Below are 15889 nucleotides of genomic sequence, written 5' to 3' on the forward strand. Positions count from 1 at the left end.
ATGAGCAGTTTGTACATTTGTATTACTCTTTCATTATTCCTTATTTTTGCATTTGATGTCTTAAATGTGAAACAGAGACTTTCATTAATCAATCAAGTTTAGTACGTTGTGTTAAAAATGTTTTCTTGTGCAGCCTGCTGTTTTTAACCAGTCTGGAGACTTTAAACCTGCTGTAGAATAAAATCAAACAGTGAGATGGTTTTAGTTCAGCAGACATCTGTCACTAAAATATATTCAGACCCCTTCATTTAATGTTGCAGTCTAATGCTAAAATCCTTTATTTTTCATTCACATCAATCTACACTCCATACATCATAATGACAGAAAATCAGATGTGATGACTGCAAATGTGTTGAAAGAAAGAACAAACAGAAAAACAGTGTCACATTGACTGAATTCAGTTCAGAATCACCTCATTTCTCTGAATCATCATCGAGATTAAAAATACAATTATTAAAATGCAGATTTCTGTATTTCAAGGTTGAGTCCATCTTATTAAAGCTCCTCTTGTGTGTAATAAGAGCACAGCTGTATCAGATTATGAAAATACAAAGCCATTCCAGAGACAAAGAATTTGACTTATTTTACAATCAATATTAGATTAATCTGATGAAAAAGTATTCGCTCAGTTATAGTATTGTGTGATTTATGTTAAGTTCAACTCTAGTTTTATTTTAAAGGGGTCAAGACAGATTTGTTTCTTTTGTCAGTATGTACCTTAAGGTTTACTGTTAGTAATGTTAATAAAGTGTTTTGCTAAAAAATTAAATAAATGTAGATAATTATTATTTTCAAACCTTATTCTGTCTAAAACGCGCTGTTTTAAGGGGCGAGCCTGTTTCTGTGTGTTATTAAAGATACTGCTTGTAGTTAGACCTCTGCTCACATTTTGTCAATCTAACAATATAGACAGAGAATCACAGTCTGTATTTATGTTGTCAGATCAGAGAGTTTGACTGAATCCCCAACAATAAACCCAGGATATAGCGGCTGAGTGAATGTGGTCTGGACTGTGTGGATGAGGTTCATTGAGTCAGAGACGCTGTAGAAGGACAGAGTTCCTGCTCTGTGATCCACATACACTCCTATTCTCCTGCAGCTGGAGGAAACAGGGAGTTTAGTCTGTTTGTTATCGTGACAGAATGAGAAACTAGAGGAAGAGCAGCGCAGTCTCCAGGACTGATCATTACCTCCAAACACACACTCATTAAAAGATCCCTTCCTGCTGATGCTCTTATATGACACTGATATAAACACAACACTCCCACTCCACTCCAGCTCCCAGTAACAGCGTCCACTCACACTCTCTCTACACAACACCTGAAAACAACCATCAAATCTGTCTGGATGATCAGGATACGGCTGAGCTGTGTAAGGTGTGTAAGTCACCAATCTGTTCCCTTCAGACAGACAGAGATGTTTATGTGCAGTGTTTGGATCCAGAGTGAACTGATGACGATCTGATGAAGAAACAAAACACTGCAATCAAGAACTGTAAAAGTTAAGCTTCTATCTTATTTATAACTTATCTATAATAATGTATTTATTTTTAAAGAGTGCTTTGATCTATCAGAGTTGTGTTATGATGTTCATGAATTCACTTCAAAAACTGTTCTTCTCACATTGAAAGTTTTCATCTGGAGTGTTTCATGACCAGATTTTGCTTCTCTCAACTTACTTTCATGTTTATCCAAACTTTCTTGAAAGTTGAAAGCCCAACAGTGAAAACAGTGAAGCAAAATCCCTTTTTATCTTTTTGTGTAGCTGAACTGTAAAAACTCTTTGTTCAGATTGAAAGAAAAAAGTGATTTTTATCAAAATTTGATTAATTCTATTCAGTAATACGTTCTTTTTTTCTTTTGCATAAACAGAAATGCAAACACATTCACATATAGGCCTTTACACACAAGCACAGAAAGCTGTAGATACATGGACAGAACAGACAAATATCAAGCTGTATTTTTAGAAATGTACAGGATTGGTTGTTGTAATGCTGCTGGTGATGGATGAACTGTAGGGCATCATATTTTAACTTGTTTGTTGGTTTGTTAAATGAGTGTTAATTATTATTAATAAAGTAATCTGATTACAGCTTTAGATTAAATAAAAAGAGTAATTCACAGTAAACATCAGTATGAATGTATTGCAGAACTAAAAGTGAGTGTGATTGTGTTTGTTAGTGACTTACATTGTAGGAAGTCCTCTCTGCTCCTGGGAACAATGTTACTGACTGAGAAAATAACAGATATAAACACTCAGAGAGAAAATGAATCCTGGATCTATTCCTTAGACATTTCTCACATTTTCTTTATGATATTAGATGATGTTTGTCTCGTTACAGAGAGCAGATGAATCTCTAATATTTTACCAGATATCTTTTTCATCTCCTCTTTGCAGAAATCCTCCAGTTTGAGTCTCAGCTGACGGACAGATTCTCTCACTCCATCAAAAGAAAAGAGGAAACTGTCAGAGATGTTTTCTGTAGATTCAGGAGGAGCTGAGAGAGACTGAAGACTCTGCAGGAATAACAACACACACGACTCAAAGACCTGATTATCTCACACTGTCCTCAATAACCTGCTCTACAGTTGGGTTACCTGCAGGAAATGGATGTGATCGTCTGTGTGTGAAAGCTGCTCCAGCTCAGTGTTTCTCTTCTTCAGATCTTCAATCTCTTGCTCCAGTCGCTCCATTTGTCCTTCAGCTCGACTCACTGCAGTCTTTTCCTGATCTCTGATCCGCTGTGTCACCTCAGAGCGGCTTCTCTCAATGGAGCGGATGAGCTCAGTAAAGATGCTCTCACTGTCCTCCACTGCTGTCTGTGCAGAGCGCTGTTAGACACACATCACAATCAGCTCTTACTGCTTCCTCACAGCGGCTTCAGTGGGACTGAAAGAGGAGTCAAACTGAGTCTCAAACTTCTCTTCTTCTCCAAACTCACCTTATGAGACTCCACAGCGTCTCTCAGCTGCTCAAGATCTTTCTGTCTCTGCTGGATTCTCTGCTGGATTTCACTCTGTGTCTCCTTCAAGTGTTTCTGGAGGAGACATTCAAAACAGCAAACCTCACATATTACACAAAACTATCACAAACGCATGTAAAATTGTGCCTGTTTGATTAAAAATATCTTCTCTACAGTGTTTCTCAGAGTTTTAAGATAATTAATTGAATTTAGTTTCCATGAAGTCCTCACATATGAAGGAGGGCATATGTTTATTATCATAATTATTCTGCAATCAAGAATTAATGTGAAGTAATGGACAAAAACAATAACTCTGGTGCATGTAGAGTTATAGCAGAAATCTTGAGCGATGTGTCAAAGGTGAGTAAAGTTGAGCTCATCCTCTAATGCACAGAGTCATGTAGTAACTCTCAATGGGAGAGTAGATCACATGATGCACTCATGATCAGCTGGAGACTGCAGTGAGGAGAAACACTTGAAGGGTCAGCATTAAATGTGTGATTTCAGTTCATACCTCTTTCTCTGTCCTCTCTGCTGCAGTTGACACAGTCTCGTGGTTTTTATGTTCATCCATTGCACACAGAATGCAAACACATTGCTGGTCAGTACGACAGAAAACCTCCAGAAGCTTCTCATGTTTCTGGCAGATCATCTGCTGCAGTCGTCCAGTGGCATCAGTCATTTTGTGTCTCTTTCCTGAACGAAACTCTTCATGACGCTCAAAGTGAGTTTGACAGTAAGACTCCAGACACACCAGACAGGACTTGACAGCTTTGTGTTTTCTTCCAGTACAGATGTCACACTCCACGTCTCCAGATCCAGCAGGAACAGCAGCTTTTAGTTTGGTCTTCTTCAGTTTCTCCACCACTTCAGCCAGTATGGTGTTTTTAGCTAAAGCAGGTCTTGGACTGAAGGTCTGTCTGCACTGAGGACAGCTGTAGACTCTCTTCTGATCCTCTTGATCCCAGCAGTCTGTAATGCAGTTCATACAGTAACTGTGTCCACAGGGAATGGCCACAGGATCCTTCAGGAGATCCAGACACACTGGACAGCTGAACTGCTCCACTGAAAAAACACTGGCTTCAGCCATTTCACTGTCTACAGCAATACAGACACAAACAACAGCTCAACAGAAGAACAGTTTCAGTTTCTTTTAACTGAGTTTCCTGGTTCTGTGTTTGAGAGACGTGTGCAAAACAAGATTGCGTGTAAGTCTGAAAACTCACATACTGAAATGTCCACTAGGGGTCAGTCTCATACAGAAACTCAGAGTTAGTGAGAATACAAAGTGGGATAAACCAGAACAACTACCTGATCTTACTGTTAACACCATAGAGTCTCAGCCTTCTCAAGAAATACAGCCTCTTTTATTTCTTGGAACATGTGAATACCAAGGTATTTGTAATAGTACACCTTGATAATAGGAACACCATGGGAACAAACTGGACTGTAATCTCCAATTGACTTGGGATTCAAAGATCATCTCCTAAGTTTTCTTCACATTAACAACAAGATGGTGTACATCACACCTCTCCACAAATTGTTTAATTTCATCAGGATAAGATCTTGATATATCTTGGTCTTTGTATAACAAACTAAGTATGGCTGTCATCACTGAATTTTACAACATAGTTTGTGGTTTCCCTCACACAACCATTTGTGTACAATGTGAAGAGGACGGGGAAGTTCAACATCCTCGTGGGGCTCTGGTTCTAATGAATTTGGAATCCAATATTGTACTATTTACCTTAACCTGTTGTGTTCTATTTGTTAAAAAGTTCTACCGCACCCGTTTTTAAAAGACAGACTACAGAGTCTACAATTAGATTGCACTGATCTGAAAAATCCTGCGTTTCAAACCGAAGGTAAAAATAGTATAGCTCATTTGCTATAGTAACCTCATCCATTTGACATTTACGTGGTTTACTTGGTTCCATATTTATAAAATTTTTTTTAGAGTGTTCCACATATTTTTAGAGTTTAGGGTGGTAAAATTATACTCAGTCATATCTTTCTGTTGTCTCCTAGCTTTCCTTAACTGACAAATGAGCTTTTTTTTGTATGATTATCAACTCAACATAATCTTTTTTTTTTTTAATGCAGTTTTTTTTTTTTTCAGATTAATGCAATCCTTCAGATCCTTATTTATATACAGCTTATTGTTCGAATATATGAAAACAATCTTTTTGGTTAGTACATTATCCACACAGAAGTTTATGTAGTCTGTAATAGTCTCCGTAGTCTCATCAATGTGCATGTTACTAAAAACATAACAAGTCTGTGCTTATTAAACGACCTTTTAGTCTTTCTATAGCGCATCTGACCACACTATTATATTTTTTCCTATTGGTTTGCTACCGAACCTAGAGGACCCCCCTTTTCCGTCTATTTATAAAGTGAACTCGAAGTGAGGAACATTGTATAGATTTTAAAATATTGTTTATTAGTTATAATGCCCTGAATGGTTTAGCACCTCAGTATTTGAATGAGCTCCTTTTACATTATACTCCTCTACGTCCGCAACGTTCTCAAAACTCAGGCAATTTGATAATACCTAGAATATCAAAATCAACTGCGGGCGGCAGATCCTTTTCCTATTTGGCGCCTAAACTCTGGAATAACCTACCTAACATTGTTCAGGAGGCATACACACTCTTGCAGTTTAAATCTAGATTAAAGAACCAATCTCTTTAACCTGGCTTACACATAACACACCAATATGCTTCTATATCCAAATTTGATTTTTAGGCTGCATTAATTAGGTAAACCGGAACCGGGAACACTTCCCATAACACCCTATATGTACTTGCTACATCATTAGAAGAATGGCATCTACGCTAATATTACGCTCTTGTTCCGAGGTCACCGTATTCACCAGATCCAGTCTGTATCCAGATCAGAGGGTCACTGCAGTCACCCGGATCCAGTACGTATCCAGACCAGATGGTGGATCAGCACCTAGAAAGGACCTCTACATCCCTGAAAGACAGCGGAGACCAGGACAACTATAGCCCCAGATACAGATCCCCTGTACAGACCTTGTCTCAGAGGACCACCAGGACAAGACCACAGGAAACAGATGATTCTTCTGCACAATCTGACTTTGCTGCAGCCTGGAATTGAACTACTGGTTTCGTCTGGTCAGAGGAGAAGGGTCTGTCTGCAGACTGCAAGACAGGGGCATAACTTGAAGTAGGGGGCGTAACCTGAAGTAGGAGGCGTAACTTGAAGTTGTTCAAATCACACAGAACCACGCGAGATGTCTAAACGAGATTTTGTCGGGATGCGTTCGAAACTGCATACCCTTTAATTAGGCACTTAATTTCAATAAGAACTAACTTAATGAGCACTAAAAGAGTACATACTCTACAGCCTGAATCCGTATGTATGAAGTATGAATGCAATTTGTATATCATCATCCGCTATGTTGATCATGTGACCTACAAAGTTAAAACAAGCACAAAAACTTAAAACTTGTCTAAATGATTAAAACAATGTATAAAAGTTAGCATCACAATAAATGCATACATGTACAAGTCAACAACACATGATACAAAGTTTCATTCAAACGTATTGTTCTAACAATCATGTATTTACAGATGGTGAAACCAACATCCTCCTGCCATCTGAACACATCTGATACAGTTCTGCTGCTGCACTTCACAATCTCACTCTTCTCAATGCGGATGTCGTTGAGCAACAGGATGAGGAAGACCTTGATGACGGCTCTCTGAACCACACAACCTTGAAGCGAGAGCAGAAGAACACGTGCAGGACAATCTGACTGCTGTATCTGCTCCAAACTTTCATGTGCCTGCACCCCATGAGCACGACTACCTAAAAACCATTTACACAGAGTTTACAAGTACATGCATTGATTTATTACTTTTGTAGTGGGCTAAACCACTGAAGTGGTTCAAATTTATAAATAAATTATAAATTTATCCAAAGCGACTTACAGTGTATTCAGACTAACAGTTTTTACCTAACAAGTGTTCCCTGGTATTCGAACTGAGAATGAAGACACCACAGCAGCATCTGGTCCTGATGAGACCATAAGAGCTGGAGTGATGGAGCGTCTCATCTGCTCCTGATGAGACAGTAAAGGGCAAGTGGAGTGAGGGAGCATCTCATCAATTCCAGGATGATGCTGTGGTCTTCTCCATCCTCAGTGCACACACCAGTCTACAGACATTTTCATGCCCTACAAAAATCCACATATACAATACAAAAAGTCATTACATTATTCTTTTGTTTCAGGTTTTCCCTTTTTTTTCACCTTTCCTTGCAGGTCCTGCTCCACCACAAAAGATCTGCAGCAAATGCACAGAAATCAAGAATAAGAAAAGAGATGTAATAGTTGTTTAAAATTACATTAAAATAAAATACAACTTAAGATTAAAAATGTTTCATTTATTTTTGTAGTGTACTTAACACAAATCCTTTAATGGCAGCATTCCTTCATCAGTCTCTCTGCAGCAGATAAACACACGTGTCTCATCTGTTCCTGTAACATCCAGACAAGAGTCAGTCTCCTCTGTCATATATCTGTGATATGCTGCATTTGATGTTACTCACTTTTTATCCAACACAAATGTTCCTTAAATTATCAATATTGCAAACGGACAAATAAAATAGATAACTTATGTTTAGTTACTTTACATAGATTTGTTTGTTTACATGACTTACACTCATCTATAGCAGTGTTGACAAATGTGAATTCTACACAATATCACACACACACATCACTCAGACACCTGTTTCATGTCTGTTAGATGTGCTCATCTACAATTCTTATCAAACATTATCCAGTCAGATCATAAATAGACATTTTAGTAATAGTAAAAGAAGTATATATGGTTTATGTAAATGCACTATTGAGTCGTGTACTTAATTGAGCTCCCCTGTTATAAAATATGTTTATGGCAAAATCACAAATATGCTATATTATAGGTCACAGACAGGGTTTAGATTAAGCCTGTGAAACCGGAGGATAGCGTCTTTAGACCTTTTGCTTTTAGGTTGCTTACTTTACGCCTTAGTTTTAATAATAAAACTGTCTCTCACAGCCATAGACAGTAAAAGAAATGGACACAGCGACCCCATTGGAACTCAATTGAGACAAGTGAAGCCCATTTTTAGCGTTTTTTAGCACTTCCGTTTCTGACGCGCAGACTCAAACGAAGCTTGACGACGTCAGCAACCTGTCTGCCAGATGTAAATCTTCTAAGTGGCTGTGCGTGCAAACTGCCATCGTTAATCTTGCAGAGACGGCTAGCTTGAGCAGGGAGTTCTTTCGCGTGAGTGAGCAGGAGTAAGTATTCTGATTAATTATTTTGTATAGTATTTTAAAATGTAACGCCAGTACGCCATATTAAGTTAATTGCCTGCGAGCTTCTCCTCCTGTCTGTACGGTAATGCGACAGAGAGCCGAGTGGTTATGACGCAATCGTTAGCCTATTTTGTACAAAAACTGTTTATACGGGGCCATAATGTAACATAGAAGGTAATGAAGCCCTTTATACATTGTAGTGTATCTTTAGAAATAAATAATGGACAAACGGAGTCTTTAAACGCCTCAGATGTAAAGTTATTCGCTGTCAAAGTGACGCCAAAATGAATGGGAGTCAATGGGAATGCTAACGCAAGTGAAGTTCTGCTAAAAGATGGCAGCCCCCACCCAACTTCAACTTCCGGTCGAGTTCCTTGCCCCCTGCTCACAGCAAGCTGTCATATTCGTCTTCTTTCCAGTTTAACGGCGGTTGGCATCCAGCTTATTGCTGCATTACCGCCCTCTTCTGTTCCGGAGTGTGGATCAGATAATACGTTTTCCTACTAAAATGTACACATCTCTCACATTGTCCCCTAACATTAATATCTACACACACATCATGCATAAAATAACCCTGCCTAAAACCCCTGCCTCCCTTAAAACGTAATCAATATTCTACTCTGTGCCCTAATTAAAGCCGCCATATTGTCAACAACTTATCGTTTTGAGATCTCGCATGGTTCTGTATGATTTGGACAACTTCAAGTTACGCCACCTACTTCAAGTTACGCCCACTTCAAGTTACGCCCCCGTCTTGCAGTCTGCAGACGTACACGCTTGGGTCAGAGGAGAACTGGCCCCCCCAACAGAGCCTGGTTTCTACCAAGGTTTTTTTCTCCATTCTGTCACCGATGGAGTTTTGGTTCCTTGCCGCTGTCGCCACTGGCTTGTTTAGTTGGGGTCACTTCATTTACAGCGATATTGTTGACTTGATTGCAAATAAATGCACAGACACTATTTAAACTGAACAGAGATTACATCACTGAATTCAATGATGAACTGCATTTAACTGTCATTTTGCATTATTGACACACTGTTTTCCTACTGAATGTTGTTCAGTTGCTTTGACGCAATGTATTTTGTTTAAAGCGCTATATAAATAAAGGTGACTTGAATTGACTTAAGGAGAGGGGATGGAGGAGGGATGCTGATAAACCGTCAATGGATAGTGATAAGTCAGTGATATTTATACTATAGAATTGAATACTTAATTGTGGTCGATCTACGTTGAGAATTTGACACGCTCCTCCCGAATCTTGTTACTAAAGTTCACGCTTACATATAATTAGCCCGAGGTATGGTATGCTTATTTGGCGTGCTGTCCGGGGAAGGACTCCGAGCTCAGGAATGGCCTGAACCTAGAGTACCCCCCAAAAAGCAAATAGACGAGAGGAAAGCCGCCAGATAAAGAACGCCCCCCAAAATAGCTGAGTACTGATGGGGGCTAATTTTATTTTTCTGAGAAGTCATCTCGTTGGCAGGCCGGAAGAGCCTACTTACTCCAGTGGGAGTGACTTAAGCGTTGGAAGGGTAGGCCCTACCGGCTGCAGGTACTGGTCTATGTGGTTAGAGGTGCCCGGTCGGTAGGGCTCGAGCCGATGCTCAACGGGAACTCACAGCATTGGAACGGTGAGCCCTACCAGCCGATAAAGAGGAGTAGCGTGGTTGTATAGCCCGACCGTGAGGGCCCACATTGCCTCGACTGGAATAGGTCACGGTGTCGGCATACGGGCCCTACTGGCTGATAAGCCCCTGCTATTCAGAGGGCAAAGGGCATATGGCTGACCGAGAGGGCCCATGAAGCCTCCGACTGGAGATTAAGACTCAGTACGACGGAGTTCTGGGTCCTCTCGGCTTGACAAATAAAAAGGTTTTTGGGCTGACCAACAAGGAGACTTTTGCGACATCCGATGGGAGGTCGATACTCATGGCATCGGATGGATGAGACTCGCTTGGGGGCAGCAAGTATGGTCACCGACCGGGAGAACTCTCACCGACGTCTGACGGGAGCACACGCATCAGATGGGTAAGCCTCACCGGATGGGGAGAGGAAAAGAAAGCCCGTGCTGGGAGGCTCTCGCTGCATCCAATGGGGTATCAACTCAGAACATCGAATGGGTAAACCTCGACAGGCGGGGGGAAAACATGTAAGGATAGTGGAGATAGTTTAGACAGTATTTGATGGAAGATCGAGACTCGTGGTGTCGGACAGTTATGCCTCGCCTACCTTCGAATGGAAATGTAAAGTTATGTCACTGGGAGACTCTCGCTGACATCCAATGGGAGCTCACATGATCGAATGGGTAAGTCTCGCCGACCATAGAAAAGGAACAGGTCAGTCAGCTCACGGCATCAAATGGGTAAACCTCTCCAGGCGTAAAAGGAAAGGTAAAGTTGTGTGGCCGGGAGGCCCTCGCCAACATTCGATGGGAGCACACGCATCGAATGGGTAAGTCTCGCCGACCGTAGGAAGGAAAAGGTAAGGTTATCTAACCTGAAGGCTCTCACCGACGTCCGATGGGAGCACACGCATCGAAGTAATAGTACATCCGTCTAGTTACAAAATGGAATCTTCAAAATTGTGTGTACTGTTTTTTGGTCCAATAATTAATATCTCTGTCTTATCCGAATTTAATAGTAGAAAATTATTGGTCCTCCAATCTTTTACATTATTAAAACAATCTGTTAGCTTAGATAATTTAGAAGTTTCATCTGGTCTCGTTGAGATATATAGCTGAGTATCATCCGCATAACAGTGGAAACTAATCCCATATTTTCTAATAATATTACCAAGGGGCAACATGTATATTGAATAGAAGGGGACCTAGGACTGTCATGATTCTGCCCTCGTGTCCTTGATTTTTCCTAGTCTTGAGGCAGGATCATGGCAGACCGTGTTTTGTGTACAAGCACATGGCCTTGTCTTTGGACCATGTGCTTGTGTTGTCTCGTTCCCTTGCCCCGCCCCCCTTGTTATCCTAGTCTTGTTGTGATTGCCTTATCTGTGCCACCTGTTGTGTCCTGATTAGTTCCCCTATTTAGATCCCCTAGTGTGCTGTCTTTTGTCGGTTCATTGTTCAACTTATGTGTTCCTACCTGTCAGCCTCCTGAGATATCTTGTCCTTGAAACCCCTCTAAGAAGTCTTTTGTCTAGCAGTGAGTGTTTATTTGTAGTTCGTGTTCTCCTGTTTAGAGTCCTTGTTTACCTTGTCTACTCAGTTTTTGTTAAATTATTTAGTGTCTACCCTAGCCCTTGTTTTCCCCCTCGTGGGTTTTGTTTTTCCCCTTTTTGTATATAATAAATCCTGTGTAACCCGATTCCTGTCTGCACTTGAGTTCCTCCCTTGCCAACCCTGACAGAATGAACCGACCAAAAAGGAACTCAGCAGGCAGGAGGTCCCCCGAGCTCCAACACCTGTTGGAGTTCCGTCGTCAATGTTGGATGTCATCCCCCACCGACAGGAAGGGGGTCACCCTCCCATACTCGCCCGAGGGGGAATGGATCCTACAAAATTATGTCCGGCTGTGGGAGAGCGTCTCCCAGGAGGAGCCACCGAGGTCCCCCCCACCTACCCAGCTGCCAACGATCCCTGAGGGTCGTGTCCTGGCCGTGGCAACCCTGGGGAATCAGGCAAGTCCCTCCCAAAATCCTGAGGCACCTCCCACTACCTTCAGTCTCCCCAACAAGCGAGGGAGACGGTTTTCATGGGAGTCAGCTTCAGAGTCTTCGGCGTCCGAGTCTGCCCTGCCCGAGACCAAACTCCCCCAACCCGCCTCTGACCCAGCTGTGGCCTCTGCACCGCGCCCAAGGAGGAAGAGGAAGAAGAAGGGGCCTGCCGGTCCTGTGACCCTGTCTCCTCCTGAGCCAGCAGCGGAGAGCGCTGGCGTGCCCATGCGAGCAGCGGAGAGCGCTGGCGTGCCCGAGCCAGCAGCGGTGAGCGTGCCCGAGCCAGCAGCGGTGAGCGTGCCCGAGCCAGCAGCGGTGAGCGCTGGCATGCCCGAGCCGGCAAAGAAGAGAGCTGTATTCAAGTCTGCAGTCGTGAGAGCGGAGGAGAGAGCCGCGGCCGACTCTGCAGCAGAAACTCTAGTACAGTCTGTCTCATCTCGTAAGGAGATGCCAGTTATCATAGCTGCTAAAGCTTTGTCTGATTATTTGTCCCGTCTTGTTCAAATATTAGAAGTCCCCGTCAGTCCTGTCTTGTCCCCTGACCCTGTCCCCAGAAATCCCGAGTGTCCAGCCGTTGTCCCCCCGTGTCCTGTGGTCCCCCGGTGTCCAGTAGATGTGGTCCCCCGGTGTCCAGTAGATGTGGTCCCCCGGTGTCCAGTAGATGTGGTCCCCCCGTGTCCAGTAGATGTTGTCCCCCCGTGCCCAGTAGATGTTGTCCCCCCGTGCCCAGTAGATGTGGTCTTCCCGTGTCCTGTTGTTGCCCCGCGTCCCGTAAGTGTTGCCCCGCGTCCTGTATCTGCTCCTGTCATGTCCTCTGTCAGTTGTCCCGAGTCCCCCCCACCCCTCACCACCCAGACCTGCCCGGACCCCTCGTCGTCAGCCTCCGTCCCATCCTCCTAAGACTCCTGCCCCTCCCACCCACCCTGGTCTGTCCCCCATGAACTTTGTGGTCCCGCCTCCTCCCCTTCCCTGTTTGTTTTTTTGATTTGCCACCCTAACCCTGCCATTGTGTATTCATGTTTGCCGTTGTTATTATTTGTCATGTCTTGTTGGTTTGTGTCGGTGTCCCAGTCTGTCATGTCAGTCATGTCCCGTGTTTGATGTTCCCTTGATGAGCGTCTGGAAGCCGCTCCTTAAGGGAGGGGTTCTGTCATGATTCTGCCCTCGTGTCCTTGATTTTTCCTAGTCTTGAGGCAGGATCATGGCAGACCCGTGTTTTGTGTACAAGCACATGGCCTTGTCTTTGGGCCATGTGCTTGTGTTGTCTCTTCCCTTGCCCCGCCCCCCCTTGTTATCCTAGTCTTGTTGTGATTGCCTTATCTGTGCCACCTGTTGTGTCCTGATTAGTTCCCCTATTTAGATCCCCTAGTGTGCTGTCTTTTGTCGGTTCATTGTTTAACTTATGTGTTCCTACCTGTCAGCCTCCTGAGATATCTTGTCCTTGAAACCCCTCTAAGAAGTCTTTTGTCTAGCAGTGAGTGTTTATTTGTAGTTCGTGTTCTCCTGTTTAGAGTCCTTGTTTACCTTGTCTACTCAGTTTTTGTTAAATTATTTAGGGTCTACCCTAGCCCTTGTTTTCCCCCTCGTGGGATTTGTTTTTCCCCTTTTTGTATATAATAAATCCTGTGTAACCCGATTCCTGTCTGTACTTGAGTTCCTCCCTTGCCAACCCTGACAAGGACAGATCCTTGTGGCACTCCATATTTTATTGGTAATAAATGAGATGACTCCCCATTTAAAAAAAAAAAAAAATGGTAGCGATCGGACAGCTAGGATTTTTATCCAAGGATCTTTTTCTGTTGAGTTAGGTAAGTTTTCTTCATCTATTGCCCCTATATCTGTGGAGTGCCCCAAGGATCCATTTTAGGGCCACTTCTTTTTCATTTATATATGCGACCTTTAGGGGACATAATGTTTCATTTCATCTATATGCTGATGATACCCAGTTGTACATACCATTGAAGGCTGGCGGGACCATTGAACCCTTATTGGCCTGTCTTGGGGACATCAAAAAATGGCTGTCCAATAGCTTTCTTGGATTAAATGAAAATAAAACCGAGGTAATCGTCTTTGGCCCCCCAGAGTTGAGAAGTGGTCTCATAAATGAGCTTGGCAAGCATTTCTCCTCAGTCTCCTCCCAGGTCAGGAACCTTGGTGTCATTCTGGACTCTGAACTTTGCTTAAATAAGCAAATTAATACAGTTGTCAAGAAAAGTTTATCAATTATGGATCATCTGGAGATGGAAATCATTTTTAACTTTTAATGACCTGGAGAAAGTCATTCATGCTTTTACTACCTCCCGCCTTGACTACTGTAATTAATTATATCTGGGTCTTCCTCAGTCATACATTGCAGGCTTACAGATGGTGCAAAATGGTGCTGCAAGGCTGTTGACCGGGACAAAGAAAGCAGATCACATTACACCAATTTTAGCTTCTCTTCATTGGCTTTCTGTCTATTAAAGAATTCAATTTAAAATGTTGTTATTTGTTTTTAAAGCTCTTAATGGTCAAGCTCCATCTTATCTCTCAGATCAGCTAATTCCGGTTTCATCCTCCAGATCTCTAAGATCCTGATAGAGCTCTTTTAGTTGTCCCTCGCTCATGTTTAAAAAAGAAGGGTGATAGGGCTTTTTCTATTCCTCCCCCCCTGTCTCTGGAACCAACTTCCACTGGACATTCGCCTTTCACCTTCTATTACAAAATTTAAAATAAAGTTGAAAGCATATCTTTATTCCCAGGATTTTTAATTTTTTACATTTGGATTGTATCTATGTTCTATTGTTTTTCTGTGTCATCTGTTTTGTTTATTTTATGTATATCTTTGACTTTGTTCAGTGCTTTGTGAGTCGTGTGCAGTTTATGTGCTATGGTGGGGCCTGAAACCTGACTGAAATTCTTCATACAGATAATTTTTTTTGCAGGAAGTTGCTCAATTGAACAGACACAACTTTTTCAAAAATTTTAGACATAAATGGAAGATTTGAAATAGGCCTATAATTTGCCAGTTCACTGGGATCTAGTTTTGGTTTCTTAATAAGAGGCATAAATACAGCCAGCTTAAATGGCGTTGGGACGTGACCTAAAGATAACGACGAGTTAATAATATTGAGAATCGGTTTATTTGGCTACAGGTAACAACTCTTTCAGTAATATAGTGGGTACAGGATCTAATAAATATGTTGTTGGTTTAGATACAGTGATACATTTAGTTAGCGCTTCCTGTCCTAGAGTTGTAAAGCACTGCAGTTTATCTTTGGGTGCGATGGATCAAATTGAAATTTTTTAGACGCTGTAGAATCTACATTCACTATTGTATTTCTAATGTTATCTATTTTATCAGTGAAGAAATTCATAAAGTCATTACTATTAAACGTTGATGGAATATTTGATTCAGGTGGCATCTGGTTATTTGTTAATTTAGCCACTTTGCTAAATAAAAACCTTGGATTGTTTTGGTTATTTTCTATGAGTTTGTGGATATGCTCTGCCCTGTCTATAGCTTGATATACAGTTTTTCCGTGCAATTCTAAAAACAATTCTTAAAAAGTTAGTTTTTTTTTCCATTTGCGTTCAAGGCTACAAGTTTCTTTCACGAGAGAGTGAGTTTTACTGTTATACCATGGCACAGTACGTTTTTCTCTAACCATTTTCAATTTGATGGGGGCAACAGCTTCTAATGTATTAGAGAAAATAGTGCCAATGTTGCCAGTCATTTCATCTAGTTCATGTGAATTTTTGGGTACAAATAATAGTAGAGACAAATCAGGCAGGTTATTTGCGAATCTGTCTTTGGTGGCTGGAACAATAGTTTTGCCCAGACGGTAACGCTGAGACATATAGTTAATATCAGTGATATGCAGCATGCACGATACAAGGAAATGGTTTGTAACATCATCACTTTGAGGTACGATATCTATATCAGTAA

The 15889-nt window shown here is 41.8% G+C and overlaps 2 protein-coding genes across 4 annotated transcripts in view; both read right to left on the bottom strand.

Moving 5' to 3' along the window:
* The window catches only part of LOC127979277 (tripartite motif-containing protein 16-like), a 29936-nt gene extending 25798 nt beyond the window's left edge, over nt 1–4138 (bottom strand). The window contains exons 1-6 of one of the 2 annotated variants that reach the window (XR_008158770.1): nt 3477–4076; nt 2942–3037; nt 2598–2831; nt 2369–2516; nt 2189–2230; nt 877–1460 (exon numbers count right to left, since the gene is read on the bottom strand). Coding sequence is in view for 1 of the 2 variants with exons in the window: in XM_052584625.1 (XP_052440585.1) it covers nt 931–1460; nt 2189–2230; nt 2369–2516; nt 2598–2831; nt 2942–3037; nt 3477–4052 (1626 nt within the window). In the remaining variant the exon portion in view is untranslated. Of the gene's footprint in view, nt 1–247; nt 1461–2188; nt 2231–2368; nt 2517–2597; nt 2832–2941; nt 3038–3476 lie in introns of those variants that run through there. The other variant, XM_052584625.1, reaches the window with a different exon arrangement.
* Nucleotides 1–15889, bottom strand: part of LOC127979279 (tripartite motif-containing protein 16-like) — a 79665-nt gene that overhangs the window by 25798 nt on the left and 37978 nt on the right. The window lies entirely within an intron of this gene.

Source organism: Carassius gibelio, chromosome B19, assembly GCF_023724105.1.
Source record: "Carassius gibelio isolate Cgi1373 ecotype wild population from Czech Republic chromosome B19, carGib1.2-hapl.c, whole genome shotgun sequence".
Lineage (NCBI taxonomy): Eukaryota > Metazoa > Chordata > Actinopteri > Cypriniformes > Cyprinidae > Carassius > Carassius gibelio.